The 20,479-nt window shown below is 46.7% G+C and overlaps 1 protein-coding gene across 2 annotated transcripts in view; it reads left to right on the top strand.

Moving 5' to 3' along the window:
- The window catches only part of ATP7B (ATPase copper transporting beta), a 65,909-nt gene that overhangs the window by 1,694 nt on the left and 43,736 nt on the right, over window positions 1–20,479 (top strand). The window contains exon 1 of one of the 2 annotated variants that reach the window (XM_090026708.1): window positions 13,420–13,821. The exons of the other annotated variant lie outside the window; for it this stretch is intronic. Within the exon in view, the coding sequence (XP_089882834.1) occupies window positions 13,579–13,821 (243 nt within the window). The 5' untranslated portion in view covers window positions 13,420–13,578. Of the gene's footprint in view, window positions 1–13,419; window positions 13,822–20,479 lie in introns of those variants that run through there. 2 annotated transcript variants of the gene reach the window in all.

Here is a 20,479-nt window from a genome sequence, read left to right as displayed (position 1 = left end):
CCAGCCCTAAACTTCTGTGAATCCCCTGCATTCAGCCAGCCAAAGATCCCTGAGGATTCTTCAAGATCATCACTTCAAGCCTTCACACACAACAGAAAGGCCAGCAACTCCAGGCAGCTTATCATAGGCAATTAATGAGCGTTTGTTAATTATTTCACAGTAAACAATGGGAAAGAATCCTCCCTACCATCTTGCCTGGGGGGTGTGGGAGCAAAGGAACAAAGCACAGTGGCAGAATTCACAGGTAGAATCTGGTAATTTGCAGCATGACTGTTCTGAAGCCCTGTGCTGCAGTCGTGCTGGAGCTCAAGATTTGTTTCTGTGCCTCTCCTGTAATATCTATGGTGGCTTCTCTTGCTGGTAGACCAGTGGTGCCCAACCTTTCTGGGCTGTGGGCCAAATGAGTTTTGTGGGGATCTATGAGCTGGATCCAGTCCCAGGCCCATACTTAGGATTGGGCCATCATGTTGGTTCTGGGTACACCAGATTTGGCCTGCTGCCCCAACTGCAGCCCCAGGATTGGCGCCGCTAGTCTGGCCCTATGCCCCAGCCCCATCCAGTGCAAGGGACCATGTCATCTGTCTGCAGGGTTTGTGAAGTTTGTGACAAGGAAGCAGTGGCAGCATTAATTGCCACCACAGCCTCATCACCAAATTTCCAAACCTGTGGGTGAGATGACACGGCTCTGTGAGCTGGAGGTTGAGCACAACTGATAGTGCATTCATTGCTGTCTCCAGTATGTTACAGAGTCAATTTTTTTTTCATATATTGGAGAGTTTTCATACGACTTTGCAATTTGAATCACTCCTGCACACATTGATCTGTTGCCCTAGATGTAGAAATCGTTCTTTGTCATGACCAATCTAGCTTGCTAGTATTCTGGAGCTGTCAGTGTACTCTGAGCCACAAGGTCAGGAGTTGGATTCAAGTATTTCCGAACTGAAGAAAGACAGTTGGAAAGTACTGAAGTATTGTGACCATTGGCATAGACTAAGTAAGAAGGCTGTGTCCCTACTGTCTTTAATGCAACTGTTTCAGAAGGAAGTGCAGAAGTTCATGTCATATGTCATACTTTGAAGTTTGGGGGAGTCTCTGGTAAAATGGAAATGTCTTAAGTTCTCAAAATTACTAGATTTTTTCCTCATTTGGTTTTTATCTTCAGGGGAGAAGTGCCAGCCATGACTTCACTAAATACTCTCCTAATCTTGGTAGCACTGACAGAGGTTTTAATGGGATATCTCTGGTCATTAGCTTTGCTGCTTCATTTAAGTTATGCTTCCCTTATGCTTATTGGCTTTTGTCATAATCAGTAATCTGCATTTATGCATGAATATTTCCTGTATTTGTAAGAATAAAGTTTTTTTCTGTAACTGTGCTAAGTTGGCACCAGAGTTATAACACTACTGGTTACCGGGTTTTAAAAAACGTACCAAAAAGATGGGACAAATTGGATGATCCTGTTAATGCCTCACAGGTGTATACTGTCTACAGAACCTGATTAGTACAAGATGTCTTTCAGGTTGCTGCTGCTGCTTCTTGTGTCTTTGTCATAGACTAGATGGTTTTTCAGAATCATGTCCAAATGATGGTTCTTTCCATTGCTGCAGTGAGATCTCTCCAAGGAGTTAGCAAACAAGCAGGTGATCCACAGTCTGTGCTTCACCACACTTGCATGTATTCACGTTATTAGAGTAGCCCCATTTGATCATTGTGACAGGCCCACGGTGTGCGCCTGGGCCCATCATGACCTGTTGTTCTACAGTGTCTCTCTGGAGGTGGTGCTCAGTGGTTCCTTTAAGGGCTCAGGAGCACCTCCCTTGGCATGTCTTCTGTAGGGATCCTCCACCCCCCCATCCAACCCCTTTCCACTCACGTGTCATGATGGATCTAGACAGCAGACCCTGACATGGTCTCAGGTTTCTTCATTCACACGGCAGTTTGGCAAGTGTGGAAAGTTCTGAGCTGTCTGTGATTCCGGGGTGTGGTGAAGTTGCAGATCGTCTCCACTTTGTCTGCCAGTGGTCTGATTGTACCTCTTCCAACCAAAACCCCCAGATATTTAGTTTCCTTTTGAGCCAGGGTGCATTTACGGGGATTGGCTGTCAATCTTGTCTTCTGTAATTCTGACAGAATGGCCTTGAGGGCTCTTTTATGCTGCACCCAGGTTTGAGAAAATATGACAATGTTGGCGCTAAGATCTGGTCCATTAGGGGCTGGAATGTTGTGGCTGCCCCGGGGACCGCGAATGGCATTCAAATAAATTTGTAGAGTCCCCAAGGGGTCCTGAAAGCTGTCTTTGGCCATGGGGATCTGCCAGTACCCCTTCGCAAGATCGAGTGTTGTAATATATTGAGCGTTTCCAATATGTTCCACCAGTTCACACATATGAGGCATAGGGAACGTGTCAAAGACGGCCGTCGCATTCAAATGCCCGTCATTGACGCACAACCACAGGGATCCGTCTGGCTTGAGTACTGGGACCAAAGGGCTCTGCCATGGGTCTCCTGGATGGCTGTATGACCCCTTGTTCCAGCATCTTCTCTATCTCCTTACGGACCTCTTCTGAGAGGTGGTGGGGAAGTAGTCACCACCTTTCCCATACTATGGCACGTGGTAGAGTTTTTATTGGATAATAGGTGCCCTGGATCCATCTGGGTTCCTCGCGGAATACGTCCCGAAATTCCTTCACCAATGCCTGTATTTCGCATCTTTGAAGAATCGACAATTCTTCTCCTATTTGGACTTGACTTTCTGCCCTAGTTGTCCCTTCCTCTTTAATTACCCCTTGAGTTCCAAGGTCTTTGGCATCTAATTCTGTAAGAGTGGCCCATCCCTCATGTTTCTGCCACTCCCATAGGAGATTTATGTGATAAATTTGCCTCTCTTGCAGGTGACCTGGCTGGTGGACCTCATAGTCTACAGGTCCAACCCTGTGCGTTACTTCGACTGGCCCCTGCCACTGAGTTAGTAGCTCATTTGTGGACGTGGGAAGAAGCACCAACACCCTCTGTCCGGGTTCCAATTCTCTCTCCTTGACGTGACTCTCGTATCTTTCCTTTTGGTGAAGTTGTGCCTCCTGTATGTTGTTTTTGGCCAGGTCCTGGGCCATTTGGACCCTCTGTTGGAACTCTTGCTGGTAAGCTGCCGGCTCTTTTGAGTTTCCCCGAGTCCTGTTCCCAATCTTCCCTTAAGGCTTGGAGGAGGCCCCTTAGGCGATGTCCTAGTACCAGTTTGAAGGGAGAATATTTCGTTGAATCCTGGGGAGTGTCCCAGATTGTAAACAATACTAGCAGGAGAAGCAAGCCCCACTTTCACGGATTTTCTTGTACGCATCGACGTAGCATCCACTTTATAGTTCTGCTTTATAGTTCCCTGTAGGTGTGTTCTGGGATTGTGGCTACACTGACGGCGTGCAAGGGCCTTTCCTCTGGGGGTCACCCTTGCCCACTGCCTGCGGGACCCACTGGGTGTGCTCTCCCAGCTCCACCTGACCTGCAGATTCCCAAGTGGTTCTTGGCCTGCAGCAGTGAGTGAGCTCGCAGTCAGGCTGAGCCATCCATTGGTTGGGTTGCGTGGTCTGGTGTTATCCTCAGCTTTCTCTCCTCCACTGGCTGACGAGCCCTTCTAGGTTCGACCAGGCCTTCCCATTCCAGGAACTGTAGCCGGTCTCCAGCTGGCTGGTGGGAGTGCCACCCAGGTTTTAACCTCAGTCATGCCTTGCTGGCTGTCATGTCCAAGGGCGCAACACTGGTTACAAAACTCTTTTGCACTTTTAAACCATTTGGTTACTTCTGTGTGGCCATAGAGCGAATGCCTGGTGTCTTACATTTGCTGCAGTATTTCTTTGTGGCTTGCTGCCTTTCTTCTGATATCAGGTGGTGCAAGGCCAGCCAGTAAGTACAGGCTATTCTTTTGGTGTTGGCTTTAGACCGCCAGTTATTTGGTGACAGCTGTCATTTAGAACCATGTCTGTTTTCTTGACATGAACTGGCATAGTAACACATGGCCATAGAAGTGGTTTGTAATGTAGCTGGGTTCACTTCCCACTTTTAGATGTTAGGTGACCAGCATCTGCAGTATCTTCATGCAAGTATAATGGAAGAGGTCATACAGAATTTTGCCATTAGGATAAAGGAGGACAGATTTTGAACCCATGTGATTGTTGCTTTATTGTTAATGTGACAATAAGCCTTTAAAAGGTTTGGCTGTGGAAACAAAGATAGTTGAAATGTCAAAGGTGTTGTGCTGGCTTCTCACCCCCTCCCACAAAAATAGTTTTTTGCCTCTTTTGAACACATGATAATCTAATGTTATCTGACTAGATATAACTGATCTTTCTATAAGCTTCAGCTCCCTAAAGCTCTCATGCTGAAGTGAACTCCCCGCTAGCAGAGTGATCCTTTTGAAATCAGTGGACTTTCATGTGGGTATAGGGATCCGACCCACATAAAGCTGTTTTGCAGCAAATCTATTTCCTAGAGAAAATGGCTATTTTTCCTTAATAACTTCTATAATCCCTGAATGCAGCTCATGCAAATAGCTTGGGAAGAGAGGGCTACTAGCTAATAGTAAAACACAAGGAAATTGGATTAATTGTACACAAGTATATTCATATGACAGTCATATGGTCTTTTAATTCTTGGTTGTATGGTGGAGTGCTTTCTTTCCTCACTGTATGCCTTATATGACTATGAACTTGGACATTTATTCAAGGGTGTGCTCTCAGCTTCTAAAATGCATGGGACTATACTGAACTGAAGGAATTTTAGATAGTTTTTAAACACAGTTTCCCCCCACTCCTCCTTTTTCTGCATCTGTTTTGACTAGGCATTAAATCCACTTGTAGAATTGTTAGGAGTTACACAGCACTGGGAACATTCACAGCATGGGGCAGAAAGAACATCACTGCTAATTACGAGGTCCGTTGCTCCAAAGGACTTCAGTTTAAGGTGTCATGCTGGTGGCAGGCAGAACTGTACAAAGTACAGGACAAAGAAGTGGGAGTATAAAATGTAACATGAGACTTACATAATTAGGATGAAATGCAGTATGGGGCGCGGGAGTTATCTTTTCACTAGTGTTTTGTAGTAATCGTCTGCAGTTGGTCCAATAAAAGATACTGTGCCCAAAAAACATCCTTACCTCTCATAATAATAATAAATTACTGAATAAAATGTTGGTGAAAAGATTTCTTTAGTCAGGTCTACTTGAAGCCAGCCTGGGCTGGGTCTAGATCATGGGGCTCCTTGGGGCTCTGATCCAACCTGGGGCATAAGGGCTGCTGCAGCAATCACCGCAGCAGTAGTGGCAGTGGCAGTATGGGGTCCCATGGTGGTGGCAGCCACATGGGGTCTGGTGGGGTGATGCAGGGATCCAGTGGTGGCAGTGGCACACAGGACCTGACAGTGGCAGTGCAGATAGAGGGTCTGGGGGGGGCAGGGGCACAGGGTCCAGCAGGGGCCGTGTAGGGTGTGGCAGGAGTGGTGTAGTTGCAGGGTCCAATGTTGCCTGGAGCATAGGGTTAGGCAGCAGTGAGCCAACCTTGCTGATGTTCATGCCTAATGGGATGAGAGGTCCAACTTGTAGTGCGCTTTCATAGTTCAGTGGGCCAGTTAGAGCGGCTCCATGGGTCAAATCCAGACTGTGGACTGAATGTCTGACACCCCTGTACTAGAGGATTTAGGACTTGCCATGTATGCTTGAGGTCAGAAGCTGGCTTTTATGGAGGCTCAGAAGTGATGAAGAATTCAGGCATGTGCTTCTGTGTAGAATATTCTAATATTATAAAAGCCTTTGTTTGTCTGTCTGTCTGTAACACTTTATTCGTGCTCTGATTGGCTGTCTAGGCCCGGCCTTGGAGTGGTGGGGGGAGAATGGCCAAAGCGGCAGGGGTGAAGCGTGGGGAGCAGCTCTGACCCTGAAGTGGGGGCAGGGCTGCAGCGGGAGTGGGCAACAGGGTTGGGCCCACGGCGGGGGGTGGGGGAGAGGAGGAGGAGCGGCCCCTGCCTTGAACCCAAACTGCTGGGGGGGACAGGGTCAGGCCTGAAGGGGGCAGAGCTGGACTAGCAGGTGGGGGGAACAGTAGTGCAGGGCCGAGCGCTGGGCTTCTTCCCCCCCCCCCCCCCCCCCCCCCCCCCCGTCATTTTTTTGTGGACAATTTGCTAGTTACAATATTATAAAAGCCTTAATCTGTCTGTCTGCCCATAATGTTCTATTTGTGGTTTGATCGGCTGACTGAAACAGCCAATCAGAGTATGAATACAGCGTTGGGACAGGAGGTAGCAGCATGGCGGAGCACTGCCATGATGGCGGGGACACAGGGGACGGAGCAGGCCCTGTTTCCTAGAGGGCAGCGGCAATGGAGCAGCCTTGTCCTCCCTGCCATGCTCCCTGCAAGTGGTGACGAAGGAGCTGGGGAGGGGGGTGAGCCTACTGGAGCTGGCCTCGCCCCCCTGCCCCTTTACTTCTTGGAGGTGGCGGTGACGGCGTGGCAGGGGGCAGGGTCAGGATGCCACGGGGTGGGAGGGGCTGCGGCGACTGGCACTGGCCTCAGCCCTCCCCTCCCCACTTCTGTCGTTAATATCATAGTAGCTAGGGTCGGAAGAGACCTAAACAGTTCATCAAGTCTGACTTCCTGCCCTGGGCAGGAATGGATGCTGGGGTCATATGAACCCAGTCAGGTGTCTATCCAGCCCCCTCTGAAAGACTCCCAAGGTAGGAGCAAGCACCGCTTCGCTTGGAAGTTGGTTCCAGGTCCTAGCTGCCCTGACCATAAAGTAATGCCTCTTGATGTCTAGCCTGAACCTGATCTCTATCAACTTGTGGTCATTATTCCTAGTTACCTTATGTGGGGCCCAGGGGAACAGGGCATCTTCTATTCCCTGCTGATCCCCCCCGGTGAATTTGTAGATGGTCACCAGATCCGCCCTCAGCCTTCTCTTGTAGAGGCTGAACTGGTTCAGGTTCTGTAGCCTCCCCTTGTAGGGCTTGCCTTGCTGCCCCCTGATCAGGCAAGTGGCCCTCCTCTGGACCCTTTCAATGCTAGCCACATCTCCCTTGAAGTGTGGCACCCAAAACTGGATGCAGTACTCCAACTGCAGCCTGACCAATGCTGCACAGAGGGGGAGGATCACCTCTGTGGACCTGCTTGTGATGCATCTGTGGATGCATGACAAGGTGCGGTTAGACTTACTTCCTTGCATTGGCAGCTTATGTTCAACCTGGAGTCAACAATGACTCCAAGATCCCTTTCCGCAGGGTGGGTGGGGAAGAGTGGACTCGGGCCAATGCGGCTCTTGCAGTGGGGAAAGGGGAGGAGTGGGCCTGGGCCGACATGGGATGGACAGTCCACCTTGTGTTTAGATTTAGTTAAGGACTCTACATTCATGGTGGGGTAAGCTAGAGCAGCTGGGAATGAGCTTCCCTGATATGTACAGATCATCATGCTTTTCTTGGCCCAAACAAAGCATTAATCAAGCCCAAAGATTTAGTTAACCTCTGAATCTCAATGAATGTAGACCTTAATTTTTGTAGGAAGTGAACGCAGTCAGCAAATAGTGGGAGATGGAAATGAGTGAAAATCCTGGTAAGGAGGAAATGGCAATAGACCGTTTTCTGTAGACTAGACCAGGGGTTGTCAACGAGGGGTACGTGTGACGGCCCCAGGGGGTATGTATGGCGAACAGGTAAGCGGCGCATGGTAGTGGCACAGAGTGGTGAATGGTGGTGGCAGCTGCCACATACAAGCTGCCTATCCCCCACCACTACCATTCACCACTCTGTCCTGCCGGCTTTGTGTCTGTCCGGCCGTCAGCCCCCACCCCGCATCTGGAAGGGTGCTGGTGCCAGCTGGGCCTGTCCAGTTCCTGCTGCATCCTGTAGTCTCGGCCATGCAGCTGGGACGTGGTGCTGAAGTGGTGAGCTCATGGGGGGATAGAGAAGTGGCAGAAGGGCAGTGGTGGCAGACAGGGAGAAGTGATTGTGGGCATGAGCATGGGGCTGCACTGGTGCCTGAGGGCTAGGAGCAGCAGGAGCGCAAAGCCCAGGCTGGCAGGAGTGGTGCAGGGGGCTATGCTTGCCATGGGGAGCTGTGGGCAAACCTTCTCTCTATGCAAGCCACAACCCTCCCCAGCCACCCTCCCCCCACCCCACCCCCTCAAACCCAAACCCACCCACACCATTTATCCACACCCCCCCACACCTTCCCCCACATCCCACATACACACCCACAAACCTATGCCCACCTCCCATACCCTCACCCTCCCACAATATACGAGAGTAAGACTTCATTTTAAGCTATTATGGAATCACCTCTGCATACACTACACAAATGCATGTAAATCGGGACAAAAATATTTTTTTAAATCAAATTAATGAATGCTGTAGTAGGCTTGATAATTTTTATTTATTTATTTTTAATAGTCTTAAAAAAAAAAAAAACTGGTATTTTTTTTCTGGTTCCAAGATGGTGAACCCTTGCTAAAAGGAGTACTTCTGGGGGGACAAGAGGGGAGTGACTTGCAGTGGCAAAAGTTAGGGGCTGGGGTGGGACTTCTGCTCCCATGATGGTGACCGGGGGCGGGGCATCTGTCAAGGGGTGGATCTACCTTTGTGGCCCTCTACAGCTTGCCAAAACTCGGTAAGCAACCCTCTGCCGGAAATAATTGCCCAGTCCTGATGCTGTCCTTTTCTGTCAGTGTTGCTGAAGGAGCCCGTTTTGATGAGTCGGTGAGGCTGTATTAGAATTAAAGATGGCTAATTAACTTTTGTAAAAGCTATGTGGAGGTGTTCATCTCTGTCCATGTAACTGCAACTATAACAGCAGCAATTTGACAACCCCACCCAAGTACCTCTGAGTTACAATACACTGTCACTTGCTGTGTGTCACAATGCAGCTCTTTAAACAGGTAGTTCTACCATCTGAAATAAGTATGTGCTGGCATTTTTTTTGTCCTTGTTTTTTATTTTCCATTCAGCTTTTACAAACCTTTACAAGGAACCAGCCATAATGTGTTAATAAGAAGAAGGATTTGAGTGGCTGTGAAATATTTGGCATCTTAAAGACATTTGGATCATTGATACCTGGGCAAAGGAGGCTCAGTTTGTGTTTTCATCAAAGACTGTGCCATTGAACCAGACAGTATGTTGTTCAGTTCTGTAGCCAGCTAATAGGTTGTAATAGTTCTAGCCCAGAGAATAAAGCAGCTGATATTTACCAGCAGATTTTTTGGTGGAAAGATATTGTATAGCTTGGTGGTTTAACAGGAAATGTCAGGGGGGCAGCTTGTGCTCTCAGTATATCATTTGCATCTAGGGACTGTAGAGTCCCTAGGAAAAGGGGCTCCTTCCTCCTCTCCCACCTGTTCTTGCAAAATTGGCAGTGGGTTGGGGTTAAAGAGCTTGCAGACCCTCTGAGATCAATGCAGCTCTTGGGGTGGAATGTGGGAGGAGAAATGTGGCTTGGGCCAGAGTTACCCTTTCCCTCTTTCAGAGGAACAGCTGGTATGTTAACACTGCAGCACAGGACTCAGAGGATCTAGTTCTAAATTAGCGAGCCTGCGGTACCAGTACCAGTTTAAACAAACAGCATGGAGCTCTGTATATGTGCTGTAAAGCCCACCTGGGGGAGCTGTAGCCTCATGCTGTCACAGCTAAACAGCCAGTTTGTAAACTAGCTAATCTGAGGCTGGTGATCTGCTCAGTTCTGCAGGGACTGGAGTGCAGATGTACCTACTGCCAGTGACTGGTTTTAACTGACTTCAGGAGGTTGCATAACCAAGGAGGCCTTTCCATCACTTATCATTTGCCTTTTTGATTGAATAATTTAATGCGGGGGCCGGCAACCTTTTGCCACTGTGGTTTGGCGCTGCAGATCCACCCCTAGAGCACAAGCTTCCTGAGTATACCTTTGCTGCGGAAACCCTGGCTCCTCTGCAGCAAAGGTAGGTGCAGGCAGGAGGGCAGCTGGGAAGGCTGCAGAGGAGACAGGCAGCTGCATTCTTCCTGATTTATCCTCCACCCCCACCGCAACCCAGGCCAAGTCAGAGTTTTCTGAGCCGGATTTGATGACTTTGTGAGCCGGATCTGACCTAAAGGTTGTAGGCTGTCAACCCCTGAGGGTGAGCCGATCATCCCATTTATTAAAAATAGAAAGGTTAAAGTTAAGTAACAGCAGTATAGGAGAACACTATATCACTCAACTGAGCTTTTAAAGATATAAAAGTTATTTGTCTTTGCATTTTGCAAACATCTTTCAAGGTGAAACCTGCAGCTGTGACTCATGTGGTGACATTACTAATTTTCAAGTGTTATATTTGAATAAAAATGTATTCAGAGTGGCGAAAATGTGAGGGACATATTACTCTCCCTTTGCATTTATGTAGCACAAAACCAGCTCTCCCTCAAAACCCAGAAAAAAATCAGCTCTGATCAAAGGCCAAACACTGAAAACTTTAACTGGTGGAAGGGTCATCCCTGGGTTAAGAGCAACTGCAAAAGGGGCAATTATAATGCAAGTTATGGCAGTGATCCTAACTCGTGTGGGCTGTCAGGTGCTTGTTCTAAATGTGGTGCATCAGAATTAAAGAGGTTGGAAAATACTGACTTGTATGACAAGTAAAAATTTGTCATATGCTGAAGGGAACTGTTTTTTCTACTTAAACTCTGACCTTTTCCTGTGGTAATATAATTGTCAGAGATTCTGGAGTTGTAGGATGCAGATAACAGAGATATTTATTAATAGATCGGCACTACAAAAGCAAAGTACCAAGTCCAGGTAATAAAAAGCCATTAATTTTAGGAACAGTAGGACTTCCAGTCACTTTTTTTTTTTTTAACAGCAGTGTCAGCAAAAAAAATTAGATTCTAGCCTTGAATCATCTTGTAAGTGTGACCCTACTACCCAAAAGACAATAACAACAAAAAAACCCTTGGATGTGTCTCATGTCTTGACTCAGTCCTGTGATTTGAGTGGAAGCAGGGGTGGGAAACACTGATTCATGATTGTTTGCATATACTGATATAGTTCAGTGATGTCTCTACATCAAAAGAATGGGTGAACTACAGATTTGGCAGTCGAGGCCCATGTAGTTATATGGCACGTTAGATGAGATATATACTGTAAAGAGTAAAACTTCTCAGCTTCCTATTTCAGCTGGAACCTGATATACAAGCATCTGAGCCTGCTCCTTTTGCCTGTCAGATTAAGGAAACCTAACTCTCCAGTTTGTCCTTGAACCCAGGCTTCTAATGTTTCACTGCTATTGTTCAGGATGTTTTCAGATTCTTTCCATGTGAGAGCAGCCTAGAGAAATTAGAAATTAGACGGAACCATCTTTTTTTAAAAAACAGAGGGTAGCACACCTGGGAACATAATCCACAAGGACTGTGTGTCTCCTGCTGTGTTTAGAAAACACAGCATATAGTGAGTGTCTCAATTAAATATTTTTTTGAGGCATTTAAGAAAATTCTGTGAATGTTCCTTTCATTTTCAGGTATAGGGTTTTTTATCCTCATAACACTGTTAAATTCCTGCAAAGGGTATCCAAATCTTCCATTTGCCTTCTGAACAGCATACTTCCAAAGCCAAATGATCCGTCACTATTTCTGATCAAACTCATGCATACATGTATGCAAAAAGATGGACATTTTGAACAAATGCATTGATCCAAAGCCTGCTTCCATGTAGCCTCAACAATGCACGCCTTGTAGATATTAACCCTTTATTCCTGGTGACTTTTTCATGCACATGTAATGCTTGACAATATATGTGGCAACTTCATGTTCAGATTAGCATTCACTATTTCCCCTAAAGGAAAGAAAGATGCAGACAGTATTAAAATAGCTTGATTTCACTGCCTTAAAGAACAAATAAACAAAAAGCTGCAAAACCCCCCAGTTTTTTTCTTATGAAAGTAATACACAGGTCTTGCTGAGCTCTAGAGGAGGTGGAAGAACAAGATGAATAGTGTGTGTTTAACACTTAATAAAACTTTATGTGTCTCCCCACCGTATGTGTGCAAGGGCAGATTGATGGGGGGTGTAATACAGCCGTGTGGATGCAGCCCCCTCTTCTGCCATTGCCCCTGGCTGGTCGCAGGGCGAGCTGCAGAGCCGCTCAAGCCATAGGCTGCGGCTGTGCAGGGTGCCAGGCTCAGCAGGGGACAGTAGCAGCAGAACTCAAGTTCCTCCTTCCAGTGCTTGCTTCCTGCCTGCCCCTTCTCTGCAGTTGTCCTCAGTTGGCCAGGAGCAGGCACTGGAGGGAGAAATCTGTGAGCTGCCATCAGTGTCCCTGGCTGAAACAGGCATGGGGGGAACCCCAGAGCCACCCCTGCCCCAGGCTGAAGGGAGCAGCTCTGTGGGGAACCGGGCAGTCGGGGACAGCAGTGGCAGAATACAGGTTCATCCCTCCAGTGCCTGCTCCTGGCCAGCAGAGAACACCAGGGAGGGAGCAGGGACTGGAAGTAGGCAACTGCATTTATAAGAGAAATACTGTGCTATTCTGTGCCTTTTTGCCATATTTTTTCTATCAAGTAAGAGTATTGCTTTCTTTTAACATTAAAGGACACACTAGAACAGTGTAATGTTCTAAATGTAAAGAGCACAGTATGTACAGTTCTCTCTGCTACAGCAGCTGTTTTAAGCTGACTTCCAGGGAAATGACTTGCAGATGGACTACAGTGGTGTCTTTGTTCAAAGTGTATAGATAAAAATCAAATTAATAAGGAAAGACCTTGCAGTTGCAAAATTATTGGCACCCTCCCCTTGAATACACCATTCAACAATACTGTTATTATCTGGGCCTGAAAAAAATGTTTGATTTGTATTCCCAAAACTCACGTCTAGGTGCTGTGATAGAGTCATGAACATTTTTTGACCAGATCGGCTGACACCGAAGTTGTATAGTTTCATTAGCCAAGAAAGTTTGTATTTCTAAATGTCCAGGGAAGCTTCTTTGGGTAGATGTGATATATCTTTTATTAAACCAACTTAGTAGTTGGAAAAAAGTTGTTTGCAAGCTTTTGGGCACAAACACCCTTCTTAAGTATTTATAAATGTTAGTCATATGGGCTAGGAAATAAAGAGGGGACTGCATTTCATCTAGGAAATTGTTGGTAATTTAATAATAAAAGGAAGTAGATTACATAGTATTGCCAAAAAATTACTTTCTAGCTTTGATTATGCACATGGCCACAAAGGAGCTGATGGTTGGCTGTTTGAGTTAATTATGCACTGGGTTGCTGCACACAGGTCATGTTTGACAAACTTGTGAAAAGCAGACTTGGCTGAGCCAGCTGAAATGCCGTGTGCAAAGATCAGTAGTGTTGAATGCAGTTTAGTGAGTGCAAGGGATGGCAGTTGGTGGGAAGTATTTAAACTGGGTGCAAGTGTAAAGAGCTGAGTGCAGTGTGCAGCTACATATAAAGCACATGGATTAAAATTGGGGCCTCAGCGTGGCTCTGTAGGGAGGGCACACTGACTTAAGAGCGACAGCAATTTTCAAGCTGTCGTGGGATCGTTGTGCTTTTAATACTTGGAACAACGTCTCTTGGTAAGGTCTGTTTGGAGCCGGGAAAGAAAATGGAGAGAATATCAGACGGTAATTTGAAATGGGAGAAGTCCGCCCTGGCTACTTTAAACAGCAACAGCATAACCCTGGTGGCTGTTCGCAAGCGGCAGCCAGCTACCGATGTGCCTGAACTACTGATTGTCAGTGAAAAGTCCAAGCCAGGATCTCCTGTAAAGGTGCACAGCAGTTTTCAGAAAGAAGAGAGAGTTTCACAGGGTTGCTCCATGGGGGTATCGGAAGTCAAGGCTGAGCAGGTCAGTGTACTATATTTGAGCTTAAGAAAAATGTGCTGAACACCAAATATAAATCAATAGGCTTCAAGGTTTTATGCTCAAAGTTTGATCTTCTCCCAGGCATGTTGTGGGTCATAAATGCCATACAAACAAGATCCTCTGAAAAGTAATCTGTAAAAGAAGGTTTTTTGTTTTTTTTTAAATAGAAGTAGTATTATGCAACTTTAACTAATAGATGTCCTTACGGGCCAGCTCTGCCTATAATAATGTCATATGTGGGTTTCCAGTTGTTAATAACAAATAAAACATGTTAATCTTTCCTTCTTTTAAATTGTATCATTTCAATGAAGTCATCAGATTGTGGTTAGGTTATTCTCTGGAATGAGAGAAACTGTCTGAATAATGAAAAAGATCATAATTATAGGTAAGTAGCTTATCTATCATTATTCGGTTGATACTGGCAAACATTCTTAATACTATGGCTGTGGTAGCAGCCTTCTCCCTCCTGTCTGGTCCCTAACTGTACCTTAGTTTTGTAGATTAATTATTGTTAAGAGAAAGTTATTATATTTTGAAAGATGTGATCTTGTAAAACATGATGGAGTTTACTACTAGTAGGGATTTTTTACTGGAAGAAGATGCAGAAAATTGGTAGGCACAAGGACATTGATCATTGGACAAGGTTTTTAAAAAAAACTGTTATGTTCAATCAGTGATTCTCAACCAACCAGGGTGCTGTGGCACCCCAGGGTACCTTTTAAGATCCTTTCAAGGTGCACTACGGTGCCAATCAGTGTTAGCACTGTTCAGTGTGCAAACATGATTCACAAGATAAAATCAGAAATTTTAAATAAAAATCCATAGTGTTAAAATGACTCTGACCTGCTGTGGTCTTTCTGAGTTTTTGCTGCAGAAGAATTGTTCTATTATTTTTCTGTAGTCAAAAAAATGGTGAAAAGTAAGATCTTCTGAAGAGCATCTCGAGCTGAATGAGGGTGTCTTGCTTCAGTCTTAAAGCCTGAGAACCACTGCTTTAAATACCTAAAAGGTTGAGAACCACTTTACTACTGTAGCTAAAGTGACTTGAATGATTAACACTGGAGTAGAACGCAATGACCAAGTAAACATAGAGCCTTTTACTGTCTATTTTATGGCAAACATTTGTAATATGAGAAACAAATACAACATCAATTCTGAGAACTGATTTCTTTGATGTATAGAGTTCAGGTATTTAACATGTGAAATGTATTACCTTTTGTATCTGAGCTGTGAAAATTGTGTACAACAAAGCTATTATTTTGAATAAGGAATTAAAAAAATTGATGCAGAGGCCTTCTCCCCTAAACAAAGCTACTTAAAGTAGTCCGTATTTAACTACACTGAAAGGCACTGAATTGAGTCTGTGAGATGCATTAAACATGCAGTATGTGGTTTGTCCTTTCAGTAAGACTTGGTAGAGCTACTTAAACATTCCCATTGCTACACTGAGGATGAGAAAAGTCACCTTCCAAAGCTGTTTTGTGGCTTAATTAGTAAAGCTTAGTTAAGTTTCTCCTTAAGTATTAATTCCACTGAACAACAAATTCCTGGTTTTGTTTTTTAAAAGGACCAAGGGTTGTAAAACTGTATTGTTATTAATAGCTACCAATAATAAACCTTCTATTATTTGCTAGTTATGTTTTGCTGTGTGTTTTTAACTGGGGAAGAAATGTCTATCGTGACACTCAGATCTGACAGGTTCTGAAATTGTTGTTGTTCCTATAAAGGATATTTTTTATTTTAAAAGGCTCCTCTATTAGAGGTGGTGCAGCCCATTGAGAGGTGTTGGTGTATAAAGAAAGAGTCATTATTGCAGTTTGCATGGGAAAATTTGAAGATCCCATCTACTCAATTGAGTGAAAAACAGTAGCAGAAAAGAAGAGGGTAGCGGTTGCGCTGACATCTGTTATGAGTGTTGAGAATGGCAACCTTCCTACCTACTAGAGAGTCCCTTTCCCTGGCTGCTCACGGACATAGTAAGCAGCATGCTAGCAGGGGGGAATAGAAGAGGCACTGATGTAGGGCCAGTATTTTGGAAATCCCGTGGCCTCTGTTCTGGTTTTGTTGGTAATGAGTCACCAGGCTGCCTGTGATGAACGGGAAATGTCTGTGGTATTTTTAGTTAATATTAATGAGTGACTCTTTAGTCTTGTCATGTTGCCTATCAAAGGAGACTGTAAAGGAGTTGTTAAAGGACTGAGGGGGAGAGATAAAACAATGATGCAAATAAGAGAGCCCCATGTACACAACTTCAAAGGAGCTAGGAGGACAAGGACTAGCTTCATCCAGACTAGGATGTTTTGCTTTTGTACACCCCTTGGCTCAAAGCTTTGGAAAGTAGGGAGCTTGCTCTTGACACCTATTAGCGAGCAGGGAGAGGAGCAGCTCAGAGCTGCTCGAGGTCTGCAGGTGGAGAGAGTCTGTACAGGGAAAGGAGGCTTTATGCTAGCATTTGCTGGTGAGCAAGAGGAACGGTCTGGGCCAGGCCTTACTTGTATTTCTTTGAGATGATAGCTTGCGACATTTTATTTAAGATGTATATTTTGAGTTTTGGGGCATAAAAAGGCAGTTACCCGTGTCTACTAACAAAAGGATAAGATGTCCACATAACACAGTGGTGCCCAATCTTTTCACCCTGCAGGCTGGATAGGTAATGCCAGGTCCATTTGTGGGCTTGATCTAGCCAGTGGGTTTGTTCTGGTACCTGGGGCCAGCACAGCAGGGGCCTGATCCAGCCACAGAGAAGCTGCCCTGCGGGGGCTGGGAATGGCTTCCCTTTGGCCTGGGGGGAAGGAGGGGGTGGAGAGAGCCCAGTCCCAGTCATGATGCTTGGTGGTAGAGCAGAGCATGTGACAGAGTGGCTCCAATCCAGATATGCTGGGGAGAGGGGAGGAAGGAGAAGTCCAGCCCAATCCAGATGTTAGAGGAATAAGCCGGGCCCTGATCTTGCTGTGTGGAAATGGCCCAGGTGAGGCTGGATCCAGTTGTGCACAGCTTCCATTGCTGCCCTGCTGCCAAGTTTCCCAACCTGTGGAGATCCCTACAGGCCAGATGGCGTGGCTCCACAGGCTGGATTTGGCCTGTGGGTAGGGGGTTTGAGCATCCCTGGTATAAAGCATGGAGAGGTAGTCAGCCATGTTCATCTGAAGCTAGGCAGAAGGCAAGGCAGTATGGTACCTTATGGATTAACTCAGAGTTGGTTTATCATAGTTGTTCTCGACCATTTTGGACTTGGGGCACCCCTTCCATAATTTTCCTGAAAGTAATGGTACCCTGTTTAAAAAACAGAAAATATTGCAGTGAGTAAAAAATAATATGACTAGAAACACACTTTTCAGGAGAAAAAACTCATAAATAACTACAATATTATAATCAGTGATCTAGAAAGTGGATTATTTTAATGTGAAATTAGATTTCTTATAGGAACACGGGCATTGTGGAAAACCCCATGTATGCTGGAACCCGCTCAATCCACCCAGCTTGGTGGAACCCACTCATTTTCAGATCGTTGCCTACAGTGTGGGGGTGAGGAGGAAAATTAAAAAGAGGGACAGGCCTATAAAATAGGGAGAAGGGAGGCTCTCCCTTCAGGATGGGTGGACAGTGAACAAGGGTCTGTGGATGGAGATGCCTTTACAGGGCAGCCAGTCCACACCATGGGAAGGGGCTGGCTGGTGTAGCATGAGAGGGCATGTACAGGGTAGTAGGACCAGTGGCTTCTGTTGCCAGCTTGCCCTAGGCCCCAGCCACAGATTGCTTTTGGGAAGGATGTCCTGGAGTGGGGGCTGCCACCTTGCCTTAGCCAAGAGCTCCTGCCTGACTTACCTTTGCAGTCATGGCTGGAGCCTGTTACAGGAAAGGGAAGAAAGGCGTACGTCACCCCTGCGTCTTAAAGCAGGTTGAAGCCTGTCTCCAGAACTGCGCTGGTTGAGAATCACTGGTGTATAAGGTACCACCCTGTACTTCACACTGTATAACAAATGCTTGAGGTAAGGTGCTACTCTGACCTAAACAGTAACCTGGCAAAGCTGGATCAGCAAGGAATTACTACTGGGAGTGCCTGTCTCCTGGCAAGGAGTTTTAAGGCTTCTATATCCCCCTGACTGTTCCCTGGCCCTGTACTAGGACTGTGCTGGGGCAGAGGGCAGCACTGACAGTCCGGTGGGTTGGCTGGGACACTCCAGGGAGGGTGGTCTCCTCCATCACCAGAGCTGCAGTTACGTCAGCTGTAATAGATGGTAGAGCCCCCAGGGCAGCCCACCAGCTGGTGGTGAGGTCTGACCTGCCTGAACTTTGACTCTTGTCAATCCTGTGAATAAGCAATGCATTGTGTTTGGATAGGAACAGAGGAGGGAAATGGCCTGTCCTGGAGCATGTGGTGACATCAGCCTTTCTCAGTCACGAGAAAGTCTATTGCCGTGACGCCCAACACGTTTGTAGTTCTTCTGTGTTGTCCTGATGGCATCACCAAAATGCCACTCTGCTGCCACTTCCACTCTGTAGGTGCCAAGCTTGGAAAGGAGGCAGCAAAGAGTCCTTGAGAGCATCCCTCCCTGCTTAACCCTCTGTCCACTGTCCCACCTATCCCCCTGCTGTGCTGCTGTCAGGCATCGAGAGCAGTGGAAGGGATACTCTGCTTCATTCCCAGGTTTGGCTCATGCAGAGCAGGAGCTGTGTGGCCAGGATTTGGCTCTGAGCAGTGCCCTTTGCAATGCCAGAAAAGGGGGGCAGATGCTGCATCAAAGTGTATGCATCAGTGGGGGTGGGGGAAGTCTTAGGAAATAGGTGCTGTGGATTTATTAAGTACTGACTTTCATAAGTTTTATTCTGTGCCCCCCTCCACCCATAAGTTGTGTGTTCAAACCTTTGGATTTAGTTGGTGCTTACTAGTGGGGAAGAATTGTGTGAAGGGCACCAGATAAAATAACTTCCTGGTGTTTTTTGGGTTGGGGCTTGAGCCAGGTGGTAATTTTAAGTTTTTAGGAGGGCTTCTTAAACAGCTGGACATTATCCTTTGTGCTGTTGACAAGCCCTGGTAGCAGGCTACCTTCTTTCTGTAGGCTCACCTGCATAAGGGAGGTAGCTGAATGAGTGGCCATTGGAGCCTGTCTGGTGACTGCAGACAGAAGTAGTGTTAGCCATGTTAGTCTGAAACCAGGCAGATTCATAGCATCTGAAGAAGTAGACTGCCACCCAGAAAAGCTCATGCCTCTCTGAACGAGTTAGTCTCTAAGGTGCCTCCCTGCCCTGCCTCGTGCCTGGTGAGTTCTGCATAAGAAGTGAAAAGCTGGGGGAGGAAGTGGTGCTATGAGCAGAGCCGGTGGTTGGGAAATAAGCCAAACCTGACTACACCCTGGATTAAGAGGGTAAATTTCAGGCAGGTAACCATGCATAAGCCTCTGTCTTGTTCTTAAATTTGGCCCAGCTTTGTACCTGTGGGTGAAAGAGTACATAGTGCTTTGCTTTGTTTGGAGAGCTTGTTATTTTTTAAGTTCTTTTAATGAACTGCTGTCCCACGCTGCCAAAAGGAACCCCTTGCTGCTGTAGGCCTAGCTGAGACCCACCACGGGGCTGTTGCTCAGCATCTGATCTAAGAATACACAAACTGGAGTTTCACCCTAGGAGATGTAAACACCCGAACCCTGGCGCCTGCGGGATGCTGTAGTAAGAGCCTAGAAAGGGACATTTGTACAGCTAAGCGCCCTGTGACACCCCCTCCACCTCCACAGCCAACATACTTTCTGTCTTTTTCCCTCCATATCCCCCAAGGCCTGGGCCTTATTCACAATGCTGGTCACCAATATTTCACGAGGCCTTAGCCTTCTCTTACGTAATATATGTGTTGTGGTAGGGCCCGTGGGCTTCAGCACAGAACAATGCTTCAGGATGATTCAAACTCTCAGTATGAGTTTCTCATATGAATATGAGTATAAGCCCAAACAGCTTAGCATTTAAGCCAGTGGTGCTCAACATTTTGGCCCCATGCCCTAGATGGGTGGCACAGGGTCAGTCTGGGCTGGATTGGGCTCCACAAGCAAGAATCAGGCTTCACAGTGCCTCCTCCCAACCCTGCCCACTGGGATCGGGCCCTGCATGGCCTCAGGCAGCTCCTGTATACCTAGGTCAGGTCCTGTGCCGCCCTCCCCTGGCCCTGAGTGCCAAAATTGGGCCCTGTGAGCTTGCTGCCTCTATCCAGCTCCGTGCACCAGGATCGGACCCTGTGCCAGTCTCACATGACAAGATTGAGCCCTGGCACTTTATGCCACCTCCTCCTGGCCCCACATGTGAGGATTAGGCCCCACTGCCCTGCACTAGCTCCTCATGCTGGGTTTGGGCTCTATGCCACCCCACATACCCAATGTAGCATGCAGGGCCATGGCCAGCCCATGAGTCTCGAGGTTTTAGCTGCTGGGTAGCAGCAATTAATGCTGCCACCACTCCCCCGCACCTTGCCTTTCCCCCTTCCCCAGATCCTAACAGGCAGGATCATTTCCTGGGGCTAGATCTGGCCCATGGGCCAGGGGTTGAGCAGACCTGGTCTAAACTAAGGCAAGACTCCCATTTTCTTATGCAGAATTTCCTCAGTGTGCTAGTTGTTGGAGCTGTGCCTCTCCTCTTTACTAGCCTTCAACTTGGGAGT

This window comes from Crocodylus siamensis, chromosome 1 (assembly GCF_052110815.1).
Source record: "Crocodylus siamensis isolate JL-2025a chromosome 1, ASM5211081v1, whole genome shotgun sequence".
In the NCBI taxonomy this organism is placed as follows: domain Eukaryota; kingdom Metazoa; phylum Chordata; order Crocodylia; family Crocodylidae; genus Crocodylus; species Crocodylus siamensis.
The sequence above is the reverse complement of the archived record's forward strand: the minus strand, read 5'-3'. Positions and strand labels throughout refer to the sequence as shown.